This window comes from Capricornis sumatraensis, chromosome 4 (genome assembly GCF_032405125.1).
Source record: "Capricornis sumatraensis isolate serow.1 chromosome 4, serow.2, whole genome shotgun sequence".
Taxonomy (NCBI): Eukaryota; Metazoa; Chordata; class Mammalia; order Artiodactyla; family Bovidae; genus Capricornis; species Capricornis sumatraensis.
In genome coordinates, this window is record NC_091072.1 from 73,721,363 (window position 1) to 73,746,554 (window position 25,192).

The 25,192-nt window shown below is 41.0% G+C and overlaps 1 protein-coding gene across 1 annotated transcript; it reads right to left on the reverse strand.

Moving 5' to 3' along the window:
- Window positions 1–12,681: 12,681 nt before the first annotated feature.
- Window positions 12,682–23,474, reverse strand: LOC138078317 (thiol S-methyltransferase TMT1A). Its single transcript, XM_068971007.1, has 2 exons — window positions 22,974–23,474; window positions 12,682–13,950 (listed from the first exon to the last, which is right to left on the reverse strand). The coding sequence occupies exons 1-2, from the start codon at window positions 23,472–23,474 to the stop codon at window positions 13,714–13,716; spliced, it is 738 nt and encodes a 245-aa protein (XP_068827108.1). The 3' UTR covers window positions 12,682–13,713.
- Window positions 23,475–25,192: the final 1,718 nt, after the last annotated feature.

A 25,192-nucleotide genomic window follows, 5' to 3' on the forward strand; every position in this document is an offset into this window, starting at 1 on the left:
AATACGATGGCTTCATTCTTTGATATCAATCAGCTTTCATCAGAAAATGTAATCTGGTAAATGGCAGAAGCACAATACCTTTAGCGTACTCCACCACCTGCAGCCTGCCTTCTGGTTTTCGCTTAGCAGGAAGCCGTGGATCAGAACAGGCTTTGCAAGGACGGGACACGTTCAGGTGCAATTTCTAACTAATTGATAATGGGAAGGCCAGTACCCTCGCCCCAGCAAGGAGGAGTGGCCGGCTGGTATTGGCTAAGGTTTCATAAGCCCCAGCTGGAAACTTACTAGTAGCAGGACCTGGACCACAAACATTAGGTTTTCGAAGATAACATTCAAGGAAACATTAAACTTTTCAAGAAAAGGCCTTTCCTTCTGCCTTCAAAAGGGCGCTCCCAATTCCCTCTGTGTTTGAGTCCCCGTTACCCAACTCCTAGTCCTGAAATTGAACAGAAACTGGGGGCAGGGTTACAACAGTGGGTTTGTAGGTGGGAGTGGGGTTAGCCTTATGAGGCCAAGATTCTTGTCTTTTAGTGCGCTTGCCAGATGGCCGCCCACGGTGGCCGAGATCTGAGGCTGAGGAGCCGCGAGCCTGTCCCAGCTCACCTGACCGCCAAGCCCTCGCACCTGAGCTCCACGTGGAGCTGAGAGCTGCGCGCGCGCCCTGCCAGGAAGGACGTGACATTACTGCTCCCTCAGCCAATCCGAAGGCCCGGGGGCGGGAGACAGCCGGTGTGAGTGAGCTGCGCCTGCACAGCGCGAAGCTGCTCTGTCTTTCCCTGCGGGTGGTGGTGCACGCTGTCTTCGCTGCTTCTTTGAGGGTGCACCCTTGAGGCCTCAGAGAAATTCTGACTCAGGTCTCCCAGCTGCAGCCACGAACGCCTCAGGTTGAGGACAGAGGAGCATGTAGAGTTTGCGCTTTTACCTTAGAAGTTTGAAGTTTTTAATTATTTTAGATTTACAGAAAAGTTCTGGAGAAGGAAATGGCAATCCACTCCAGTACTACTGCCTGGAAAATCCCATGGTCAGAGGAGCCTGGTAGGCTACAGTCTATGGGGTCGCAAAGAGTCGGACACGACTGAGCGACTTCACTTTCACTTTCCCAGAATAGTACAAAAAACTGTATATCTGATAACTTAGATCCCCCTTTGTTAACATTTAGTCGCATTTGCTTTATCATTTTCCTCTAGATATGGTTTCTTCCTTCCTATGAGCCGCTTGAAGAAAGTTGCACACAGGTAGGCCTGTACCCCTATATACTTTGTGTGCACTTGGGGCATTTTCTTACATAACCATCGTACAAAGAGTAAAATCAGGAAATTGGCAGTGCTATAATATGATAATCTCAAGAGTTTATTCTCATTTCACTAATGGTCCCAATAATCCTTACCAGCAAAAAAAAAAAAAAAAAATTTTTTTCTTGTGAAGAATCCAGTCCACTCCAATACATATTACATTTGGTTGTCAAGTGTCTTTTAGACTCCTTTAATCTGGAACATTTCCTTAGTTGGTGTATTACTCAAGATTCTTCAGAGAAACAGAACTGATAGGGTTTTTAAAAAAATATTGATTTGTTTCTTTGGCTGTGTTGGGTCTTAGCTGCAACACATGGGATCTTCATTGTAACCCATGGGCTCTCTAGGTTTGTCTCATGAACTCTAGAGCTCAGGGGGCTTTAGTAGTTGCAGATTTTAAATTTCTGATCCTACTCAGTGACTTTTTTTTCCCCTTCTGTGAAATGAATAGTGAAGCTGTCTGCTGAAAGGAACATTATGGAAAAGAGTGTGGTGAAGGTTTGTCCTTTGTGACAACTGAGGGCAAATTATGAGATTTCTTAGCAACAAGGAAAGTCTAACTCAGATTTTATACTTTCTCCTGAGAGCAGCAGTGGAAGAAAATGGCTGGGATCAACTGTTTGTTTAACAAAGGTTAATTGAGTGCTGCAGACAGAAAGGTGTCTTAAGACAAATGCCCTGTCCTCAAGAAGCTTAGAATCAAGTTGGGGAGATGGATGAGTAAACCAGTATCACGTGAGAACCTGTTGAGATGATGGGAGGAAGAGGTATGGACTTACAGGAGCTAAAGGATCTTAAAATTCAAACTGGAGAGTTAAAGAATTCTTTTAGAGAAAGTGACTTATGGGATTTTTTTTAAAGAAAACTTATAGATTTTAGGTGAAGGGATGGTAGGGATGTTGCAGGCAGAGGGTACAACTTGTGGAAAGGCACAGAGGCAAACAGCAAAAGTGGTTCAAGGTGTAGAATTGGGTGGGAGTGGCTTGTAGAGGATGGAGCTATATGACCAGTGGGGCCAGATCATGAGACCCTTGCATTTTATTCATTAAAATTTTTTATTGGAGTATAGTTGATTTACAATATTGTGTTAGTTTCAGGTGTATAGCAAAGTGAATCAGTTCTCTCTGTCCATAAATATATATCCATTCTTTTTTTAGGTTCTTTTCCCATGTAAGTTGTTAACAAAATATTGAGTAGAGTTCCCTGTGCCATATAGGTCTTTGTTAGTTACCTATTTTATTTATAGTAGTGTGTATATGTTAATCCCAATCTCCTAATTTATCACTTACTCCCACGTTTTCCCTTTGGTAACTGTAAGTTTGATTTCAAGATTTGTGAGTCTGTTACTATTTGTAAATAAGTTCCTTGTGTTGTTTTTAGAATTAGATTCCACATATAAGTGATATCATGTGATGTTTGTCTTTCTCTGACTCACTTCACTTAGTATAATAATCTCTGGGTCCATCCAGAGATTGCTGCAAATGGCATTATTCCATTCTTTTTTATGGCTGAGTAATATTCCACTGTATACCCATACCATATTTTCTTTATCTGTTCAATCTGCTGATGGACCTTTTGGTTGCTTCTATGTCTTGGCTATTCTGAATTGTGCTGCTATGAACATTGGGATGCATGTACTTTTTTGAATTATGTTTTTGTGTGAACATATACCAAGGACTGAGACTGCTGGATCATATGGTAGTTTGATATTTAGCTTTTTAGGGAACCTCCATATTGTTCTCCATAATGATTGTACCACTTTAAATTCCCACCAGTCGTGTAGAAGGGTTCCCCTTTCTCCACACCCTCTTCAGCTGTTTTTGTTTTTAGACTATTTGATGATGGCCGTTCTGACTGATGTGAGGTGATTCACCATTGCATTTTGCTAATGATTAGTGATGTTGAGCATCTTTACATGTACTTTTGGGCCATCTGTCCTTTTTGGAGAAGTATCTCTGGATCTTCTGTTCATTTTTTGAGTGGGTTGTTCTTTTGGTATCAAGCTCCATGAACTGTTTGTATATTTTGGTGATTAATACCTTGTTGGTCACTTTGTTTGCAAATATTTTCTCCCATTCTGTTGGTTGTCTTTTCGTTTTGTTTATGTTCTGTTTTGCTGTGCAAAAGCTTTTAAGTTTAATTAGGTCCCGTTTGTTTATTTTTGCTTTTATTTTCATTACTCTAGAAGGTGGATCAAAAAAGATATTGCTATAATCTATGTCAGAGTGCTGCCTATGTTTTCCTCGAGTTTTAGGTCTTTAGTCCATTTTTAGTATATTTTTGTGTCTAGTGCTAGAGAGTGTTCTAATGTCCTTGTTTTACATGTAGCTGTCCAGTTTTCTTGGTATCACTTATTGAGGAAACTGTCTTTTCCCTGTGTATATTCTTGCTTCTTTTGTCAATGATTGACCACAGGTGTGTAGATTTATTGCTGGATTTTCAGTTCAGTTCCTTTGATCTATATTTCTTCTTTTGTGCCGGTGCCACACCTGTACTCAGAAAACTGTAAGGTGCTGATGAAAGAAATCAAAGATGACACAAACAATTACAAAGAAATACCATGTTCTTGGACTGGAAGAATCAGTTTTGTCAACATTGAGGCAGGAGATAGCTGGGCCCCAGGCTAGGCAATTTCAGCTATTCTCTTGTTTACATTTCTTGGTGCAAGAAAAAGGTGAGCTGTAGGTTAGATACTTACAGCCAGCCTCCTGTTTGCTCTTCCACATGGAAGTAACAAGCGAAACAGGGTAAATAGCCAGGCTTTGTCTCCTGAGGACACCTTATAATAACAGTCATGGCAGGAACACAGAGGGGCTAAACCTTTTTTGAGTAAAAGGATCAGGAGGTCATATATTTCCCATCCTTGGGGCAAGGCTTCTTAGGGGTCAAAAAGGAGGGGACCCCACTCCCATGATATGTGATGCTAATATGTGATCTCATTGGCCTCTGGGATGGAATCCATCTTGGAAAAAATGTTGCACACGTGTGTCGAGGAGAGTCTTATGGTAGGTCAGGTGTGGAAAAAGAAACCAGATAATTGGCTAAAGGTGTTGGAGAAGACTCTTGAGAATCCCTTGGACTGCAAGGACACCCAACCAGTCCATTCTCAAGGAGATCAGCCCTGGGTATTCTTTAGAAGGAACGATGCTAAAGCTGAAACTCCAGTACTTTGGCCACCTCATGCGAAGAGTTAACTCATTGGAAAAGACTGATGCTGGGAGGGATTGGGGGCAGGAGGAAAAGGGGACGACAGAGGATGAGATGGCTGGATGGCATCACTGACTCGATGGACGTGAGTTTGAGTGAACTCTGGGAGATGGTGATGGACAGGGAGGCCTGGCATGCTGCGATTCATGGGGTCTCAAAGAGTCGGACACAACTGAGCGACTGAACTGAGACAAAGACTTAAAAGAACTGTCCTATGTAAACGACTCAACCACCTCTTTACTCCTTCTTGTGCTCCTCCTCCCTAGGGGGAATGCCCACACCCTTTCCCTCTGGGTGTGCATCTCTGCCTTGCTTCTATCTTAAACTGTCTCTCTGTCTCCTCCCACTTATTGTTGTGCTATGTCCCTAATAATAAATCTTGTACCTGCATTTACAGTTTTTGCCACCATAAGAAATGCATTTTTCCCTGGGGGCAAAGATCCAGGGAAAAATAGCTTCTAGCCTCTACCACTTGTTGATCTGCTGGCTAGGATTCCTGGTTTTCATCCAGGCTGTGAAAGTGAAAGTATTAGTCGCTCAGTCATGTCCGAGGCTTTGCAACCCCATGGACTGTAACCTGCCAGGCTTCTTTGTCCCTGGAATTCTCCAGGCAGGAATATTAAAGTAGGTTGCCATTCCCTTCTCCAGGGGATCTTTCCAACCCGGAGAGTGAACCCAAGTCTCCCACATTGAAGGCAGAATCTTTACCGTCTGAGCCACTAGGGAAGCCCAGGCTACTCAGGTTCACTTCCTGGGCAGGGAATTAGGGTCTTGCTTCACACCACCACTCACTGCTGCCTCTCCAAGATCAAAGTGACTATACTATCATACATGTTTGTCAAAAATTCATCAAACTGTACAATTAAAATGGGTTGATTTTGTTATATGTAAATTATACATCAATAAACTGATTTAAAATTTTTTAAAAATGCGTATACTACCCTAGGCAATCTACAGATTCAGTGCTGCTGCTGCTGCTAAGTCACTTCAGTTGTGTCCTACTCTGTGCGACCCCATAGATGGCAGCCCACCAGGCTCCCCCGTCCCTGGCATTCTCCAGGCAAGAACACTAGAGTGGGTTGCCATTTCCTTCTCCAATGCATGAGAGTGAAAAGTGAAAGTGAAGTTGCTCAGTCATGTCCGACTCTTTGCGACCCCATGGACTACAACCCACCAGCCTCCTCTGTCCATGGGATTTTCCAGGCAAGAGTACTGGAGTGGGGTGCCATCACCTTCTCCACAGATTCAGTGCAATCCCTCTCAAATTACCAACGCCATTTGTCATAGAAATAGAACAAAAATATTATAAATTTGTATGGAAACACAAAAGACCCCAAATAGCCAAACAGTCTTTAAATAGAAAAACAGAGCTGGGGGAATCAGGCTTCCTGATTTCAGACTATACTACAGAATCTTGCATTTTAAGCTAAGGATTTTGAACTTTGATCTGAAAGCCACGAGAAGCCACCAAAGGATTTCAGGCAGGAAATGACTTTTTATTTAGCTTCCAGAAGGATCATAGAGAACAGTTTGGGAGGGGTAGGGCTGTGGTGAGGCTTGCTTAATTGAAGTAAGGAGTGATATGTACAGAAGCGAGGGAAGAAGGAGGGAAGGGTCGGCATCTGGTTGTAGGAAGAAAGAGAAAGCTAGGATGATGTCTTGGGTCCCCAGCTTGAGTAACAGTGACAAATAGTAATTTTGCTATTTGCTGAGATTAAACAAGTAAGAAGCAGGGTAGAGGTAAAGGAGACCCATAGTCAGATATTGGCAGATTTTATGGCAATAGGAAAATAAGGCATGAGTGGGAGAGTTGTGATGAATTGATTTACACCGCAGTCCAGCCTGGTTAGAGAAGGGAATCAATCTTGATTGGTAGCCAAGACAGATTAGACTTATCTGAGGTTTCTAAGTTGAAAAATGGGTGGGAGAGGTAAAAGGCTGGAAGGCTGGGTTTCAAGAATGAAACTTTAGAGTAAAATTTTATATGTGGCACTTTGGAGGTTATGATGACATGCTTCGATAGATGTTTAGTATGTCTGTTTTCCTCTAGAAATGGTAAGTTTATTTGTAGGAGCATTTTTTTTTCCCAAGGAGAGGATCTGTATCTTTCATCAGACTCTCAAGGAAATCTCTTATGACCCTATAAAAATTAAGAATTGGTATTAGCCCCATCGTAACCTGTTTCTCATATTTTCAGACATACCTGTCATGCAGTTGCTATATAAGCAGGAGGCAAATGTTTCTTTATAAAATTTAACTCAGAAGGGCCCTACAGAATATGAAGGGGAGAAAATAAAAGCACAATAGCAAAAAGGTAGCTGACAGGTTAGCAATTTATTAATAGCGTCTGCTCTCTCCAATGTTTCCTCCCACTTTTAATACTGGGGCAGGTGAGGGGTATGCGTTGGCATGCAGTTTGGTATATGGTATCATTTATGTTTATAAATAAATGTATATCTTACTGTTTAAGCCTTTGGTTTTTTAGAAAGAAAGTTTTTAGATTTCTTTGTTCCTAAGCTTTGGTGGACAATGAAGTGGAACAAAAAGCTCTTCCTGTGGGATCAGAGTTAATAATTTGTTCCCATAACCTGAGAGGTGAGATAGAATTTGAAAGGAGTGCTGTTTCTTTTATAAGCTTCATACTAGCTGCTTAGCTTGACAGGTAAAATGGAAGCCGATATTGGAGGGACTAAGAAAATCCTGTAAGTATCCACAGTACTCCCTGTAGAAGTTACTTTCAGCAGCTGAAGCAAATGCATTTCATGCAGGTGCCAATTTTTTATTGTCAGGTACAAAACTGGGAGCTTTTCCAAGTTCTTACGAAAGATTTTAAAAATACGGACTCTTCAGAAAACATGATACTGTGTAATAATTAAGCCAGTTGGAATTCCAGGATGACATTTATAGAAATGAAGGATCTTTTCTAATAGGAAAGCAGTCTTTATCCCTCTCACAAATACTTAGGGAGGCAGGGTCTTGACCACAGTGAGGGGCCATGGGGAGCAGTTCCAGTACTCTTACTAACCATCTTATATATTGCTTCATCCTCACAAAAATCCTAGGAGATGTGCGTACTGCTACCCTCTTATGTTAAGTAAGTAAAATATTAGTGAAATGTGGTGATGAGATTTGTTCAAGTATTCTGACTTCAGAGACTTCCTTGGTGGTCCAGTGGCTAAGATGCTGCACTTCTAAAGCAGGGGGCCCGAGTTTGATCCCTGGTTGGGGGACAAGGGAGCTTCCCTGATGGCGATAGTATTAAAGAGTCTGCCTGCCAGTGCAGGAAATGCAAGAGATGTGGGTTCGGTCACTGGATCGGGAAGATCCCCTGGAGTAGGAAATGGCAGCCTGCCCCAGTATTCTTGCTTGGGAAATCCCAATGGACAGAGGAGTCTGGCAGGAGTCCATGGGGCCACAGAGAATTGGACAAAACTGAGCAGCAAGTGACTAGATCCCACATACTGCAACTAAAGATCTTGCACCTGGCACAGCCAAAATAAATATTTAAAAACAAACAAACATTCTGGAAGCTTTTTTCACTGGACCACAATGCTGGGAAAAGCACTGAGGTGTCAGTTGATAGAGGCCTTAAATACAGAGTTGAGCAGCTTAAATTCAGTTTAACGATGAATAGATATCTTTGTAATTTTGAGTTGTGGGAATAGTCAAATTAAATTGTTCTGGAAATTATGAGTTCATGCTCAGAAAGGGGTGATGGAGAAGTGGAGGTGTGGAGACCTGTTTGGAGCATTTTCTGGTATGAGAGATCAGGACTTGGGTGAGATATCTGTGCCTGCCTTAGGAAGCCACTTCTCTATACCCCAGGAAAGCTGTTTGCTGAACTTCTGCTTTATTGTGGGTTGAATTGGGTGAAAGAGGGAAAGGAAGGTTAAGTCAGCTGTAAAAGGAATGTCTTTGTACTACTGTATCCAGATGTATTATCCCCTCCTTGCCTTAGAGCTACTTCTCTGTCATACCCTTGAATCAGGTGACACCTGGCAAGTTCCAGCATAAATTGTTTATCACTCTAGCCATCCCCATTCAGTCTATACATGTGGTCACCCAGGCATTAATTCTGAGGCTAAGAAGGTGGCTGTGGAAGTGCAGTAGAAGGGACCAGTTGAGAGATATGTGGAAGAGGCAGGACTTGATGCTGAATCCATTGGCTTCACAGTGAGCACCTGCTATATAGCACACACTGTATTGGGCATGTAGGAGAAAGGAGGAACAGACTGCTGGCGATTACTGAGTGCTAAGAGATTTCTCAAAGAACCAGCTTCTTGAAACAGCCAGCAAATGCTTTCTAGGGCATCACTTTACCTGTTCCTTAGGACATCATTACAGATATTGAGGAAGCTGGAAAATGTTGTTTATTTAGGGAAGAAGAGAGTGAATTCTTTGTTGACGTGGTAAATCCAAAATATCAAAGTCATGGCAATTGTGAGGTTTAGGAATGTTCTTCACATAGATGGTGGTTCGCAACCTAAGTTTATAAGAAACTCTCAAGGGACTGAACACAGACCAAATGAGTCTTAGGGGATGATTCAAGAGAATTGGTGGAGGAAGGGGCAAACGGTTGTAGAGACTAGGATTCAGAAGAGCTGGAGAGGCAGGGCAGCACTGTAGGGAAGTCTGGGCTTTGGAGTCAGTTGAACTACGTGGGAATACCAGGATGGCCATTCACTCTGTGGCCCTGGGCAAGTGACAGAACATCCACTGGTCTGCTTTCTTCTTTGTTGGGTGCAGATAATTGCACCTGCCTGGTAAAGTTGTGAGTACTGTACGAAATAATTCTGTAAAACTCCCTAGTATAAAGAAGGTGGGTAATAAATGAAAATTTTTATTAATAGCTGTTAGAGTCATAGAATAAATGAATCATTCCAAGGAGACGGTTGATATCAGTTTCAGATACATTTTAAAGACCGTGAAGGATGCAGGCCTGGGTTGCACTATGGGATGTGAGAGATTTTTATCTTTAAAAATGGTGAATTCTGGGAACTTCCCTTGAGGCCCAGTGGTTAAGACTATACTTCCAATGCAGGGGGTGTGAGTTCAATCTCTGGTCAAGGAGCTCAGATCCCATATGCCATTTGGCCAAAACAAAAAGGTAGATTCTGAATGGTAATTTTCCTTGTTCCCATGTAATTCTCTGTAGGTTCCCAAATAGTTTCCTTTAGAAACAAAATAATGTCATACATCATCTGCGTATTATTATTATTATTTTAAAAACTGAACTTGAAATTGGGAACACTGGCCACTTTATGTTCATTTCCTGGGCCTTCAGTTAATATGACATTTGCCTCAGTTCTGTGGTGATTCCATGGTTCAGGGAATCCTGGTTATTCTTTATGTAGCCTGAATGCTCTTGGTTTTAAATATTGAGGTATTTAAAGTGACACTTATTTAATTGCTTTATTTTTTGCTTTTGTTGACATTAGTCTGCTATGATTCATTACACCATGAACTCCTTAACAGATAAATAAGAATTGAATTTCAGTTATGTTAAGTTCTGTGTTTTCTAAAGCAATACCAAAGAGAAAGGCTCGTATTAGGGTCAAAAGTACAAAAGGAACTCTTATGTAATGCTTGGCTCACTTTCTATTCAAGTGTGAAATATGTAGGAATTCAGGGGAAGCAGCTGGATTATTGGAACAGTCAGGAATAGGATACAATAAATATATAAATATAATAAAATTTAGTAAGTTTTTGCTGTTGTTAGCCGTTAAAATAACTGTTGAGCTCATGGACCCAGGGTCTTAACAAAATTAGGAACAAGCTGATGGAAATAGTAGCCATCCCAAAATCTGCCCTTCGGGTTCCCAGCCCTGCCTACTGTCTTTCAGTTCCTTGAAGATATTGGTTTTTTTTTGTTTGTTTGTGACACAAGCTGTTCCATTAGGCTGAAAGACTCTATTCATCCTCTGAAATTCAGCTCAGATGTCACTTCCTCAAGGAAGCCTCTGATCCTCTCCCTGGGAGGGTCAGATTTCATTCTCCTGAACTTCTTCCTCATAGAGAGCACTGATCACAACAATAGATGCTCCCTGAGGGCAGAGAACAAGTGTAGCTTACTCAGGGCTCTAAGCCAAGCACCAAGAGCAGAGTACACAGTAGGCACGCAGTAAGTGCTGAATGAAGTTCAGCATTTATTAAGCACTAAGTACCTCACCTCATTAACTCCTCACAGTAACCCTTTAGGTAGATATCATCCCCATTAACAGATGACGAGAGTGACACTAGAGAAATAACTTGCCCCAGGTCATACAGTCAATGAAGGACACAGCCAGAACTTGATTCATGTCATTTTGATGGCAAAGCCAGTGTCCTTTTATCTTTTATTTCTCTCATTGCATGCTATTATCCCATGGAAAAGCCAGTGTTCTGAACATGGCACTATGCTTAGGAGGACAGAGGGTCTGATCAGAATGCAGTGAGGTATTTATAATGGACATTTGTAGTGTGCCTTCCTACCATCCATTCCTGCTTTCCCTAATCACAGGCCCTGCTTTCATTTGGAGGATACACGACTCTCCTTGTCTCAGTCCCCATGGTTTGGGTGTCCTCAGCCCTTGGGATGAAGTGCTGTGCCCATCACCCATCCCATTGAAATAGGATGAATGACTCAGGGATGGACTTCTGACCTAGTATTGTCAATTGAAGAATCAACTGAGACTCCAATGTAGAACTCTGGAGTGTTTCAAAAAGTTGTCTTGATCTTTTCAACTGGCCATGGGTCCTGGAAGCATGAAGACTGGCATTATTTCCAAAGACTTTACCATCTGAAAGAGAGAGGAGGGCAAATGTGGCCCTAGACACTGTCTGGCTACTGATAACATTATCTGAGCCTTGCCCAGGCTGTGCCTCAGGCTCTCTGTTCCTAAAGTGAAAGTGAAGTTGCTCAGTCGTGTCTGACTCTTTGCGACCCCATGAAGCCTACCAGGCTTCTCTGTCCATGGGATTTTCCAGGCAAGAGTACTGGAGTGGGTTGCCGTTTCCTTCTCCAGGGGCTCTTCCTGAACCAGGGATTGAACCCCGGTTACCCGTATTGCAGGCAGACGCTTTACTCTCTGAGCCACGAGGGAAGCCCCTCTGTTCCTAAACCTTTCACTAATTCAAGTCAGAGTTCTTTTCTACGTAAGTCTTTTTGGGTTGGGAGTTCTGTCACCAGCAATCAAGGGACTCTAACCAACACAGGACCTAAAAAGCATTGACATGTTTTGCCTCTTCTCTGTTTCCATTTTGCATAGGCTTAAGTCATGTCCTTCGGTTCTTGGAATGATCATAAATGTGTGTTTTCTGGGCCTGAGAAGGTGGTATGGCAGGGATGCTTGTCAAAACAGGTGTTGTGGTTTTAGGAATTAGGGCTCTAAGACTAGCTCAGTACCTTGTGGAATGTGAGAAACTTCACTTATTTATTTTTCCCCACCTGTAGAGAGTAAGGATAATATTTGCTACACCATTTGAACAAAAGGGAGTTGAGAAGAATGTGCCCAGTACTTTGTGCTTTGGTATTACACACCTTCCAGCATGTCAATAATACTTCACCAGATCAACCTGTGGTTTTTCAGATTTCTCAATCCCTAGACTGACCTAACCAGTAGTAAGTTGGGCAAATAAGAACGCCCCTACTTTTGGGAGACCTTGGAGGGAGGATATTCACATTCCATAGTTCAGGAGACTGTAGACTCATGTCCTAACCTCACCGTAATGGTAACTGTTTTCATGCACAAGAGAGAATAGTAAACTTCCATTCTTTCTGCTCTATGGATTTCACAAAGGGAGTTTTTGGACTTGAACTTTTCAAAACCCATTCAGACCCTTCCAAAATTGCCTTTTATTTTTTGGCCATGCTACATGGCATATGTGATCTTAGTTTCCTGACCAGGGACTGAACCAGCATCCTCTGTCATTCGTAGTGCAAGTCTTAACCATTGGACAACCAGGAAAGTCCCCCAAATTGGTTTTTCTGAAATCTGCTAGCTGTATTTAGTTATCTGGCTGTAGAAGGAAAAATACGTACATTCAAGTAGCTTAATTTTCCACCATGAAGGAAAGCCCTCTCAGAGATGCTAAGAAAAATGAAAGTAAGCCAGCAAAGATATAAATCATTCATTTTATTTCCATTCCTAAAATATACATAAATTTATTGAGTTGATATTTAAAATAGCCCGTTTGCAAAATCATCTCAGAAAACATACTAAATTTATTAAAATGCATACAAACTTGTGCTGAAAATTCTAAATCCTCTAACTGACCAACTTGTTTTCAATACACTTGTGATGATTTTTCAAGGTTTCTGTGGTTACAAGGAACAAAGAAATCATCTTGGGACCAGAGTAGAAATTTGATCAGAATAATCCAAACAATATTTGTCTACCTCTTTACAGACTCACAGGTTGCCTATTTTGAGGGGGCTCTTACAAAGCATACCCAAACATTCAGTGTTTCCCTCACTACAGTGGGCATTTCCTTTGCTTGCAGTTTAAAACATTCAGCCACGTACATGCTATATAATGGGCAAAATGAACCCAAGAACTCTGCTTCATGTAGTTTTATGGATATACTAAAGTACAATCTTCCTTGTAAGAATTAAAGACTGGAATGCAGGAGAACAAACTTTGGTGGAATACCAGAATAAAAAACATAACAGAGCTGGGCAGAACCAGGTGTGGCGTCCCGGTACATTAATTTTGAAAGCCAGCACAGTGATACTAAGAAGAGCAAGTAGATTCCGATTCCTTAAAAAAATAAAAACAACACCTGTGCTTTTAGGTTTGGATTTTTCAATAGTATTTCTTTATTCAGTTTGTGAATTCTTAAGATGTTTTCCCCTCTTCCTTTTCAAAATCTTCCTTTGTGTGATTTAATTCTTATTAGCATCAGCCTCTCATAGAAATGGTGAAATTAAAATCTGTTGGGTCATAATTTAAATAAGATAAACTGTGAAGTTATGGAATAAAGTAAGATCTGAGGATAATGGTAGAATTTAATTATGGAAGCCCACTGTTTCTTTCAAGAGAGAGTTCAAAGTTGTTTTGTGTTTTGATTCTTGGGAGATGATAGAAAATGGTTAACTAGGTTATAACATAAACTTTTAGGGGTGAAATGTAAATTTACCCAAAAAAGGGAGTTCCCATCTTTCAGTTACTGTTTTAAGCGTGAAGCCAAAACCTTAAATTATTTGAGCCCTTTGGGTCTCAGCTCCCTGCTTCCACTATTTCACAGCATATCCGTAGATGTGAGGGTGCACTAGCCCCCAGGACAGAGGGGCCTGTAAGTGCTGCAGCTTCAGCTTGGAGAAGCGGGCCTGCTCCAGGGCCTTCCAGCTCTCTCTGGTCAGGTTGCATCCATCAAACAGAAGGTGCCAGACGGGATCCAGGACCTGTTGCCAGAAGTAATTCCAGGTGGAAGGCTTATCTGCTACATGCTCCATGAAATAAAAAGCTCCTCCCTGAGAAAGAAAAGGGGGAAAGAAAACCACCAAGAATTTTAGTTTGGGACAAACAATTTGATAAGATGTTTAAATGTCAGATTTCAGTGGCCCCAGAGGTCCACTTCATGAGAAGATATGGAGAAATCCAAACTTACCACAATACCATTGTGGTTAATAGCATCATCTTCTGTCAGATTGTATACAGAGCTGCCAGTCTATATTGTCTGTTCATAAAAGTAATACATAATGATAGCTAAAATTTAAAGCAATTTAAAGCATTCAAGGGCCTATTCTTAATGCCTGTCACATGCATCCTTGCGTGCTCAGTCACTTCCAACTCTGCGACCCCGTGGACTGTAGCCCACTAGGCTCCTCTGTCCATAGGATTCTTCAGACAAGAATACTGGAGTGGGTTGCCATGTCCTCCTCCAGGGGATCTTCCCAACCCAAGGACTGAACCCATGTCTCTTGCATCTCCTGCATTGGCAGGTGGATTCTTTACCACTGAGCCATCTCAGAAGCCAGGTTGTCAAACTGCCCTTTGGAAGAATTGCCCCAGTCTGTATTCATACCAGCAATAGATGTGAGGGCCCATTTTCAATAAATGCTCATCTATGTTTTTAAAAATCTATTTGGTGTGTAATGTGGTATTTTTTATAACATGCATATCTTTAGTATTTTTAATCGTAACATCTTTTACTAAACATTATGTGTTGGAAAGATCCCTTGTAGAAAGGAATGGCAACCCACTCTAGTATTCTTGCCTAGAGAATTCCATGGACAGAGGAGCCTGGTGGGCTATACAGTCCATGGGGTCGTAAAGAGTCTGACACGACTGAGTGACTAACACTTTGACTACTAATACTGGCTGTTTGGATTTCTGTTTTTCTGATTTATCTGTTAACGTCCATTATCAGTTTTCTAATAGGCCATTGGGTTTTTTTTTTACCGATTAGTAAGGGCTTTTCAGAGAAGGCAATGGCACCCCACTCCAGTACTCTTGCCTGGAAAATCCCATGGATGGAAGAGCCTGGAAGGCTGCAGTGCATAGGTTCGCTGAGGGTCGGACACGACTGAGCGACTTCACTTTCACTTTTCACTTTCATGCATTGGAGAAGGAAATGGCAACCCACTCCAGTGTTCTTGCCTGGAGAATCCCAGGGACGGGGGAGCCTGGTGGGTTGCCGTCTATGGGGTCACACAGAGTCGGACAGGACTGAAGTGACTAAGCAGCAGTAAGGGCTTTTATTATAATTAAACTACATACACTACAAATGTTTCCCCCATTTGTTGTTTGCCTTTTAATTACAATTTTTTAACTTCTCTTTTTATTAAAAAAAAAAAAAAAACCTTTAAATTCTTCTGAAAATTGTTCTTAGGCTCTGCTTTGCAAGCCTGTGGGAGTCTGAATCCATACCAACCACTGTCTGAGGCTAAATAACCATGTCTTGTACTTTTGTACCATTATCACAGAATGAAAGAGATAGGATTAATTTTTAAAAATGAATCATCTAACAAATGAGAACATACGGTACAGCACAGGGAACTCTACTTAATGCACTGCGGTGACCTGAATGGGAAGCAAGCCCAGAAGGGATTCACTTTGCTGTACAATAGAAACTAATGCAACATTGCAGAGCAACTATCCTGTAATAAAAATTAATTTTTAAAAATAGGAAAAAAAATAAAAGCACAAGTTTTTGGTTTGTTGAAAAAAAAAAAAAAAACCACCAGGTCTCTTTCGGCAGTGACACAAGGGGGAGCACTGGACAGGAGACTTGAAGAGGAACTTCTCGGGTTGTTGTAAGAAAATGGCAGACAAGCCCAACATGGGGAAATCAGCTTCCATAAGGCCAAGCTGAAGAAGACTGAGACGTAGGAGAAGAACATCCTTTCGACCCAAGAGATCATTGAGCAGAAGCAAGCAAAGTGAAATTTCTTGTGAGCCTGGAGGATTCTCCACCACATCATCTTGGAGACCCTATCCATGAGGTGGAGGAAAGTCCACCTGCAAGATGTACACAAGTGACAAGCTGCACTGTGAGATTAAACAGTATGTTTCTAAATTATGAACAGGTTACTGAAGAAATCAAAAGAGAAATTAAAAATTTCCTAGAAACAAATCCCAATGAAAACACAACAACTCAAAACCTATGGGATGCAGCAAAAGCAGTTCTAAGAGGGGAATTTATAGCAATACAGTCCTACCTCAAGAAACAAAAACATTGGATAGACAGCCTAACTTTATACCTAAAACAACTGGAAAAAGAAGAACAAAAAACCCCCAAATTAGCAGAAGGAAACAAATCATAAAGATCAGAGGAGAAATAAATGAAAAAGAAATGAAAGAAACAATAGTAAAGATTAATAAAAATAAAAGCTGGTTCTCTGAGAAGATAAACAAAATTGACAAACCTTTCGCCAGACTCATCAAGAAAAAAGAATCAAATCAACAAAATAAGAAATGAAAAAGGAGAGGTTACAACAGACAATGCAGAAATGCAAAGGATCATAAGAGACTTCTGAGCAACCATATGGCATAACCTAAAGTGCATAACCTGGAAGAAATGGACAAATTCTTAGAAAAGTTCAATCTTCCAAGACTGAACCAGGAAGAAATAGAAATTATGAACAACCCAATTACAAGCACAGAAATTTAAACTGTGATCAAAAATTTCCCAAAAAACAAACCTGGGAGCAGATGGCTTCACAGGTGAATTCTGTCAAACGTTTATGGAAGAGCTAATACCCATCCTTCTAAAACTCTTTCAAAAAATTGCAGAGGAAGGAACACTTCCAAACGCATTCTATGAGGCCACCATCACCGTGATTCCAAAACCAGACAAAGACAACACAAGAAAAGAAAACTACAGGCCAATATCACTGATGAACATAGATGCAAAAATCCTCAACAAAATTTTAGCAAACAGAATTCACCACTACAATAAAAAACTCATACACCATGATCAAGTTAGGTTTACTCCAGGGATGCAAGGATTCTTCAATATATGCAAATCAATGTGATACACCATATTAATAAATTGAAAGATAAAAACCATATGATAATCTCAATAAAAGCCTCAATAGAAAAAGTCTTTGACAAAATTCAGCACCCATTTATGAGGGTATCCACTCTCACCACCATTATTCAACATAGTTTTGGAAGTCCTAGTTACAGCAATCAGAGAAGAAGAATAAATAAAAGGAATCCAGATCAGAAAAGGAGAGTGCTCCCTGTTTGCAGATGACATGATACTACACAGAAAGCCCTAAAGATATTACCATAAAACTACTAGAGCTAATCAGTGAATTTAGCAAAGTTGCAGGAGACAAAATCAATACACAGAAGTCACCTGCATTCCTGTATACTAACAATGAAAAATCAGAAAGAGAAATTAAGGAATCAGTCCCATTCACCATTGCAACAAAAAGAATAAAGTATCTAGGAATAAACCTACCTAAGGAGACAATATAACTGTATACAGAAAATTATAAGACACTGATGAAAGAAATCAAAGACCACATAAACAGATGGAGAGATATTCCATGTTCCTAGGTAGGAAGAATCCATATTGTGAAAATGACTATAGTACCAAATGCAATCTACAAATTCAGTGTAATCCCTATCAAATTACCAAGGGCATTTTTCACAGAACTAGAACAAAAAATTTCACAATTCATATGGAAACACAAAAGACCCTGAATAGCCAAAGCATTCTTGAGAAAGTAGAATGGGGCTGGAGCAATCAACCTTCCTGACTTCAGATTATACTACAAAGCTACGGTCATCAAGACAGTACGGTACTGGCACAAAAACAGAAATGCAGACCAATGGAACAATATAGAAAACCCAGAAATAAACCCATGCACCAATGGATACCTTATTTTTGACAAAAGAGGCAAGAATATACAATGGAGCAAAGACAGCCTCTTCAGTAAGTGGTGCTAGGAAAGACCTAAATGTAAGACCAGAAACTGTCAAACTTTTAGAGGAAAACATAGGCAGAATACTTGATGACATAAAGCAAGATCCTCTATGACCCACCTCCTAGAGTAATGGAAATAAAACCAAAAGTAAACAAGTGGGACCTAGTTAAACTTAAAAACTTTTGCACACCAAAGAAACTATAAGCAAGGTGAACAGACAGTCTCAGAATTGGAGAAAATAATAGCAAACAAAACAAGGGTTAATTTCCAAAATATACAAGCAGCTCATACAACTCAGTACCAGAAAAACAAACAACCCAATCAAAAAGTGGCAAAAAGACCTAAACAGACATTTCTGCAAAGAGGTCATACAGATGGCTAACAAATACATGAAAAGATGCTCAACATCACTCATTATTAGAAAAATGAAATCAAAACTACAATGAGATACCACCTCACATGAGTCAGAATGACCATCATCAAAAAGTCTACAAACAACAAATCCTGTAGAGGGTGTGGAGAAAAGGGAACCCTCTTGCACTGTTGGTGTGAGTGTAATAAGTTGATACAGTCACTAAGGAAGACAGTATGGAGAGTCGTTAAGAAACTAGGAATAAAACCACCAGGTGACCCAGCAATCCCACTACTAGGCATGTACCCTGAGGAAACCAAAACTGGAAAAGACACATGTACCCCATTGTTCATTGCAGCACTATTTACAATAGCTAGAATGTGGAAGCAACCTAGATGTCCATCGACACATGAATGGATAAAGAAGTAGTGGTACCTATACACAATGGAATATTACTCAGCCATAAAAAGGAACACATTTGAGTCAGTTCTGATGAGGTAGATGAACCTAGAGCCTATTATACAGAGTGAAGTAAGTCAGAAAGAGAAATACCATATATTAACACACATATACAGAATCTAGAAAGATGGCACTGAAGAATTTATTTGCAGGGAAGCAATGGAGAAACAGATATAGAGAGCAAATTTATGGACATGGGGAGAGGGGAGGAGAGGGTGAGATGTATGGAGAGAGTAATATGGAAACTTACATTACCATATATAAAATAGCTAATGGGAGTTTGCTGTATGTCTCAGGAAACTCAAATAGGGGCTCTGTATCAATGTGGAGGGGTGGGATGAGGAGGGAGATGGGAGGGAGGTTCAAGAGGAAGTGGACATATGTATACCTATGGCTGATTCATGTTGAGATTTGACAGAAAACAAAATTATGTAAAAAATAATTTTAAAAAAAGATATTGAGCCATCTAAAAGTTACTGAATTCATGATAATATTTCATAATTTGATTTTTTTTCAATCAGTGTATGCTGTATGTAAATAATCAAATAGCAGTAACTGCTGGTTTCATCTAGGACAGTCCTGTAACTATAGACCAAGTCTGGACACAGTAGAGGGTACACATTTTTAACGAGTCTTCAGAAGTTTTCTACTTAACCTACCTGTGGGGGAGAAGGGGAAAAGGGACCGATGAGTACCTCCAAAACCCATGATGACTGTCCCATTCTCCTTAGCCTCTTCTAGCTTCCCTAGTCTTGGCTGTCCAGGCAGAGTTTAGAGAGGGAGTTCCCTCTACTTGCCCCTCTGTGGGCGGGTACGAGATGTGTGTTCAGGAATGGAAAACTTGAAATTTCCTGCTGAAAAAATTTTTTTTCACGGAAGAGGACAGGAGAGAAGAGGAGACCCAGGTCTGAGGAGGTTGCTGATGCCCTCTGGATTGCACAGGTTAGGCTAGAGAGCCTGTTACCCTTTCAGGTGACTTGTGTAGCCAACTGGGCATGAAGATTTGGGATTAGAAGAGAGATCTGAGCTTGATACTTAGATTTGGAAACCATCTGTGTGCATGGTAAGTGAAAACTTTGGCGGTACATGAGATTACACAGGGGGTGTATATAAGCAAAATTAGAGCCAAAATAGAAACTCTAGTGTTTAGGGATGGGCAGAGGAAGAATAGCCAGCAAAAATGGTAGAAATGTTGAAGCTGAAGCAATACAAAGCCCCACTGATAAGCACTGTGGTGCAGTGATAAGAATGTGTGCATTAAAGTCAGATCTGCTGGCTGTGTCGGAGAAGGCAATGGGACCCCACTCCAGTACTCTTGCCTGGAAAATCCCATGGATGGAGGAGCCTGGTATGGGGTCGCTACAAGTCGGACACAACTGAGCAACTTCACTTTCACTTTTCACTTTCATGCATTGAAGGAGGAAATGGCAACCCACTCCAGTATACTTGCTTGGAGAATCCTAGGGACCAGGGAGCCTGGTGGGCTGCCATCTATGGGGTCGCACAGAGTCGGACACAACTGAAGCGACTTAGCAGCAGCAGCTGGCTGTGTAATGTGGGGCAAGTTTCTTAACTTCTCTAGGTCTGTTTCCCCAGCCCAACATGAAGACAGTCCCTGAGTTAAGGACTGAGTGATGGAGTGAATGAGAATGCAGGAAAGCCTCTGGTTCTATTCAGCAATGTGTGGATGCTTTGTAGGAGCTAAAGGAAGAACATGATCCCCTAAGAGCATTCTCAGTGCTTAAACCCGAGGTGATCATTATTTGCTTTGCAGAGGCGTTGTGAGATTAGTAACACATAAGCAAAATGTCTCTTAAATGTGCCCAGTTAATGCCCAGTCTTGGGACAGAAGAACCCAGGATTTGAATGTCAGAATCAGACCTTTTTCAGTTACAGTTTTGATGTCAGCCTATTCTTGAGCCAAACACAGAATTACAGTCGGCCCTCAGTATCCACAGGTCCTGCATCCTTGGATTCAACCAACAGATGAAAAATACTGGGGAAAAAAATCCAGAAAGTTCAAAAAAGGCCAAACTTGAATTTCCCACATGCTGGCAACTATTTATATAGCATTTACCTTGTATTAGGTATTAAAAAGTAATCTAGAGATGACTTAAGGTATCTGGGAGGATATGCGTAGGTTATATGCAGATTCTATACCATTTTATGTAAGGGACTTGAGCTTGTATAGATTTTGATATCTGTGGTAGGGGGCAGGGAGTGACTCTGAGGGACAACTGTATATTATTGCCTCTAAACACTATCTTCAACTCCATTTCTTCCTGAGGAACTTCCTCTGTTAGAAAATAAAACTGAGATCTCCGGCGATATCACCCTAAACATGGCCATCTCGTCTGATCTCAGAAGCTAAGCCGGGTTGGGCCTGGTTAGTACTTGGATGGGAGAAAATAAAACTGGGGATTACAGACCATCTTTTTCCCCTAGAAGAGTAAATTTAAATGTTAAAATATTCATATTTTATGTATGTTCAAGTTTGTTTAGAATTGTTGTTCAGTTTCTCAGTTGTATCTGACTCTTTGCAACCCCGTGGACTGGAGCACACCAAGCTTCTATTTAAAACAAGTTTTTAAGTAAACAATAAAGGTAATATGTGAAAATTACATACAGGTATAAAGAATTTCAAACTATATGGAGAGGTATAAAAGGAAAAGAAATTCTTTCTCCTCATCCAGTTCCCTTCCCAATAGGTAACCACTGTTAATGATTATATGTTTATAATTCCCATTAACATAAATACTTATATAAGTATATTCTCCCCCTCCACACACAAATGGATTAGCAGTCTACATAATATTCTGCTTTCATTGCTTTTAAAATTAACACTATCTCTTGAGAATGTTTTTCATTGACATAGGTACAAATTTCTTGTTTTAACAGCTGCAAAGAAATTCTTTATACTATGTGACAATGTACTTAACAACTTCCCATTGATGGATGTTATTTCCAATTTATTATATTAAAAATGCTGTAATGAATATTTTTACCTTTAAATGAGTTTTTGTGTATTTTTGCAGGATAGCTATAGGATAAATTCCTGTTGGATGAAGATGTAAATTACTTTAAAATTTGATATTATTAAATTGCTTTCTTAAGAGGACACTTCCTCCAGTTGGGTGTCCAGACCCCTAGACCCACCCCAATATCATACTGAACTTAAAAGTCTCTGACAGAATAGTAGATAAAAAGGGTCTTGCTTTAATTTCTTTTTAATTGATGTATGGTTGATTATGGAGAAGGAAATGACAACCCACTCCAGTGTTCTTGCCTGGAGAATCCCAGGGACAGAAGAGCCTGGTGGGCTGCTGTGTATGGGGTCGCACAAGAGTCGGACACAACTGAAGCAACTTAGCAGGAGCAGCAGCAGCACGGTTGATTATAATATTAGTTTCAGATGTACAACAAAGTGATTCAAAATTTTTTTCCCTTTTAAAAATTTATTATTATTATTTTTACTTTACAATATTGTATTGGTTTTGCCACACATCAACATGAATCCGCCACAGGTGTACACATGTTCCCAATCCCAAACCCCCCTCCCACCTCCCCCTACTAACGCATATATATGTAATTTAGAAAGATGATTCAAATTTTTTATAGTTTATACTCCATTTAAATTTTTTACAAAATAATGACTATATTTCCCTGTGCTGTAGAATATATCCTTGTTGCTTATTTATTTTACACATACTAGTTTGTATCTCTTAATCCCATACCACTCCTGCTCCTCTCTTTTTCCCTCTCCCAGCTGATAACCACTAGTTTGTTCTATATATCTATGAATTTGTTTCTGTTTTATTATATTCATTTGTTTTATTTTAAAGATTCCACTATAAAATATACTTTAATTTGTTCTTTAATTACGAGACTAGATATTTAAATCATATATTGGCTATTTTTATTTATATTTCTGTTCCTGTGCTTTGCTTTTTTTCCCTCTTTTTAAAAACTATTTAGGAATCATGTTGATCTTGTTGATTTGCAACACCGTTATGAAGGAAGTTAACTCATTATCATCCTTGGCAAATATTTTTTACAAAATATTTTTGTACTTCAAATTTGTTTATAGTCCTTTCCCTGCAGGAGTTCTAACTTTTTTTTATTCATGTATTATCAATCTTTTCCTTCATAGCTTCTTCTGCACTCGAAGCTTTTTTAAAAATTCAATAGTGTCTTTTCTTGGAGCTTTACTTTTATGTTAGGGTGTTTGATCTACTGAGTTTGGGAGGACTGCCCTTGGTGATGGTGGTTGCTACTAAGCAGCCCTCCGCATGCCCGCACTCACCGGCCTCAGCACTCGGCACACTTCCTGGAGGATCTGCTCCTGGTTCTTCACCGAGCAGAGCACCAGGGTGCAGACCACCACATCCATGGAGCCTGTGGCCACCTGGTGCATGTTCTCCCCGGCAGCCACTATGAAGCACTCAAACTGCAGGTGTCGGTTCTGGGCAATGCTCTTGATCAAGAACTTCTCAAAGTTGGGGTTGGGATCAACACAGGTCACCTGGCATCCAGAGGGGTAGAACTTGAAGTTGGCCCCTGTGCCACAGCCCAGCTCCAGCAGGGAGAGCTTCCCAGAGGGGCCCGTGAACTCCCGCAGGTTGCTGAAGAGCTCCTGCTTCTTGCTTGCCATCTGTTTGTTGTACATCACGGTGAACCTCGCCAGGAAGTAGGGGAACCACTGTTTGCCTATCCAGTTCCACAAGCCCAGAAAGTCCAGCAGGTACATGGGAAATGCCAGGATGCAGACGGCCAGACGGAGGATAAAAATGGTGAGCGCCATCATTCAGAAGAGAAAAAAACAGATCAGCGGACAAGAGGTCTGACTCCTTTAATTGCAGGAAGTAGGTTTCCGACCACACTCCAGAGCCAATCAGCTGCAGAGAAAAGAAGAGCTGGCTGTGCTGGAAATACACACCTGAAGTCAAATCTCGGGCAAGAGACCTGTTTTATCCAGTTAATAGATGTTTGGCAGAAATTGCCTCATGGCTTATTTTTCGTGAAGTGAAATGAGAAGGTTCCCAGCTTTTCCTTAGAAGGAAAGCTGATTACAGCCCCCTCTTCCTGCTTGGAGACTACTGCTGCAGTTTTAAATGCAGAGTGTACTCACAGCTTCTGTTCTCCAGTCTCTCCTAAGAAAACAGAATCTGGGGGTGGAGCTTGGTGAAAACACACCAGGAGGCTGTTGCTAAACCCCATTTATTACTCCGTGCCCCAACCTACTTCTGTTCCATCCTGCCCACCTCTGCCTCATTTTTTTAAAAAAAGAAGTGAAACCACATGCCTGTCTGGTCACAGCAAGAGTTTTCCCTTTTGCATTCTAGGCAGAGGTTCTAAGATGTTCATAACTGCACAGTGGGATTAATTTTAAGTCACTGTTTTGGGCTGCCCATCTTTAAAGGGCAAGTTTCACCTTCAACCTGTGCCAAATTACTGCATTACTGAATTAACTTACCGGAGAAGGCAATGGCACCCCACTCCAGTACTCTTGCCTGGAAAATCCCATGGACGGAGGAGCTTGGTAGGCTGCAGTCCATGGGGTCGCTAAGGGTCAGACACGACTGAGGGACTTCACTTTCACTTTTCACTTTCATGCAATGGAGAAGGAAATGGCAACCCACTCCAGTGTTCTTGCCTGGAGAATCCCAGGGACGGGGGGAGCCTGGTGGGTTGCCGTCTATGGGGTCGCACAGAGTCGGACACGACTGAATTAACTTACATAAAAATAGTCCCCAGAATATTCACTTTTGTGAACCTAAAGTATTAAGAAAATATTTTCAGACATCCATCTGTTTTTAACAAGAAAGCCTGGGCCTTAGGGTGTTCAGGAAACATAGAAATGCTAAAAAATAACGGTAATGTTTACTTCTTAAAACCATGTGATGGACACAGGGAGTGTTTTGTTTCCTTATATGTTATACCCAATACATATTTTATAAATATGTGCTCCATCTTAACAGCTTGCTTGAGGTAGAATTAACATACAATAAACCACACATATTTAAGCTGTATCATTTGGTTAAATTCTGGCACATGTACACATACGTGAAGTCATTGCTTCAGTCAAGGTAATGAACACATCAATCACACTCCCCGCCTCCCAAATACCTCTTGACCCTTTGTGATCCCTCTTTCCTGCCCTCCACATTCCCAGGCCACCACTGATCTGTTTTCTGTCACTGGAAGTTAGTTTGCCTTTCCTATAGTTGGGCTTACAAGAATCCGCCTGCAATGCAGAAGACCCCAGTTCAATTCCTGGTTGATTCCTGGGTCAGGATGATCCTCTGGAGAAAGGATAGAGTACCCACTCCAGTATTCTTGGGTTTCCCTAGTGACTCAGATGGTAAAGAATCTGCCTGCAATGTGGGAGACCTGGGTTTTATCCCTGGGTTGGGAAGATCCCCTGGAGGAGGATGGCAACCCACTCCATGATTCTTGCTTGGAGAATCTCCATGGACAGAGGTCCTGGCAGACTACAATCCATGGGGTCGCAAAGAGTTGGAC

Excerpts from the sequence above, each read along its gene's own strand:
- LOC138078317 (XM_068971007.1), bottom strand. The coding sequence starts at position 23,474 with ATGATGGCGCTCACCATTTTTATCCTCCGTCTGGCCGTCTGCATCCTG. Across the intron at positions 13,951-22,973 it reads TGTGCCGAGTGCTGAGGCCG|GGAGGAGCTTTTTATTTCAT; the intron begins GTGAGTGCGGGC and ends TTTCTTTCTCAG.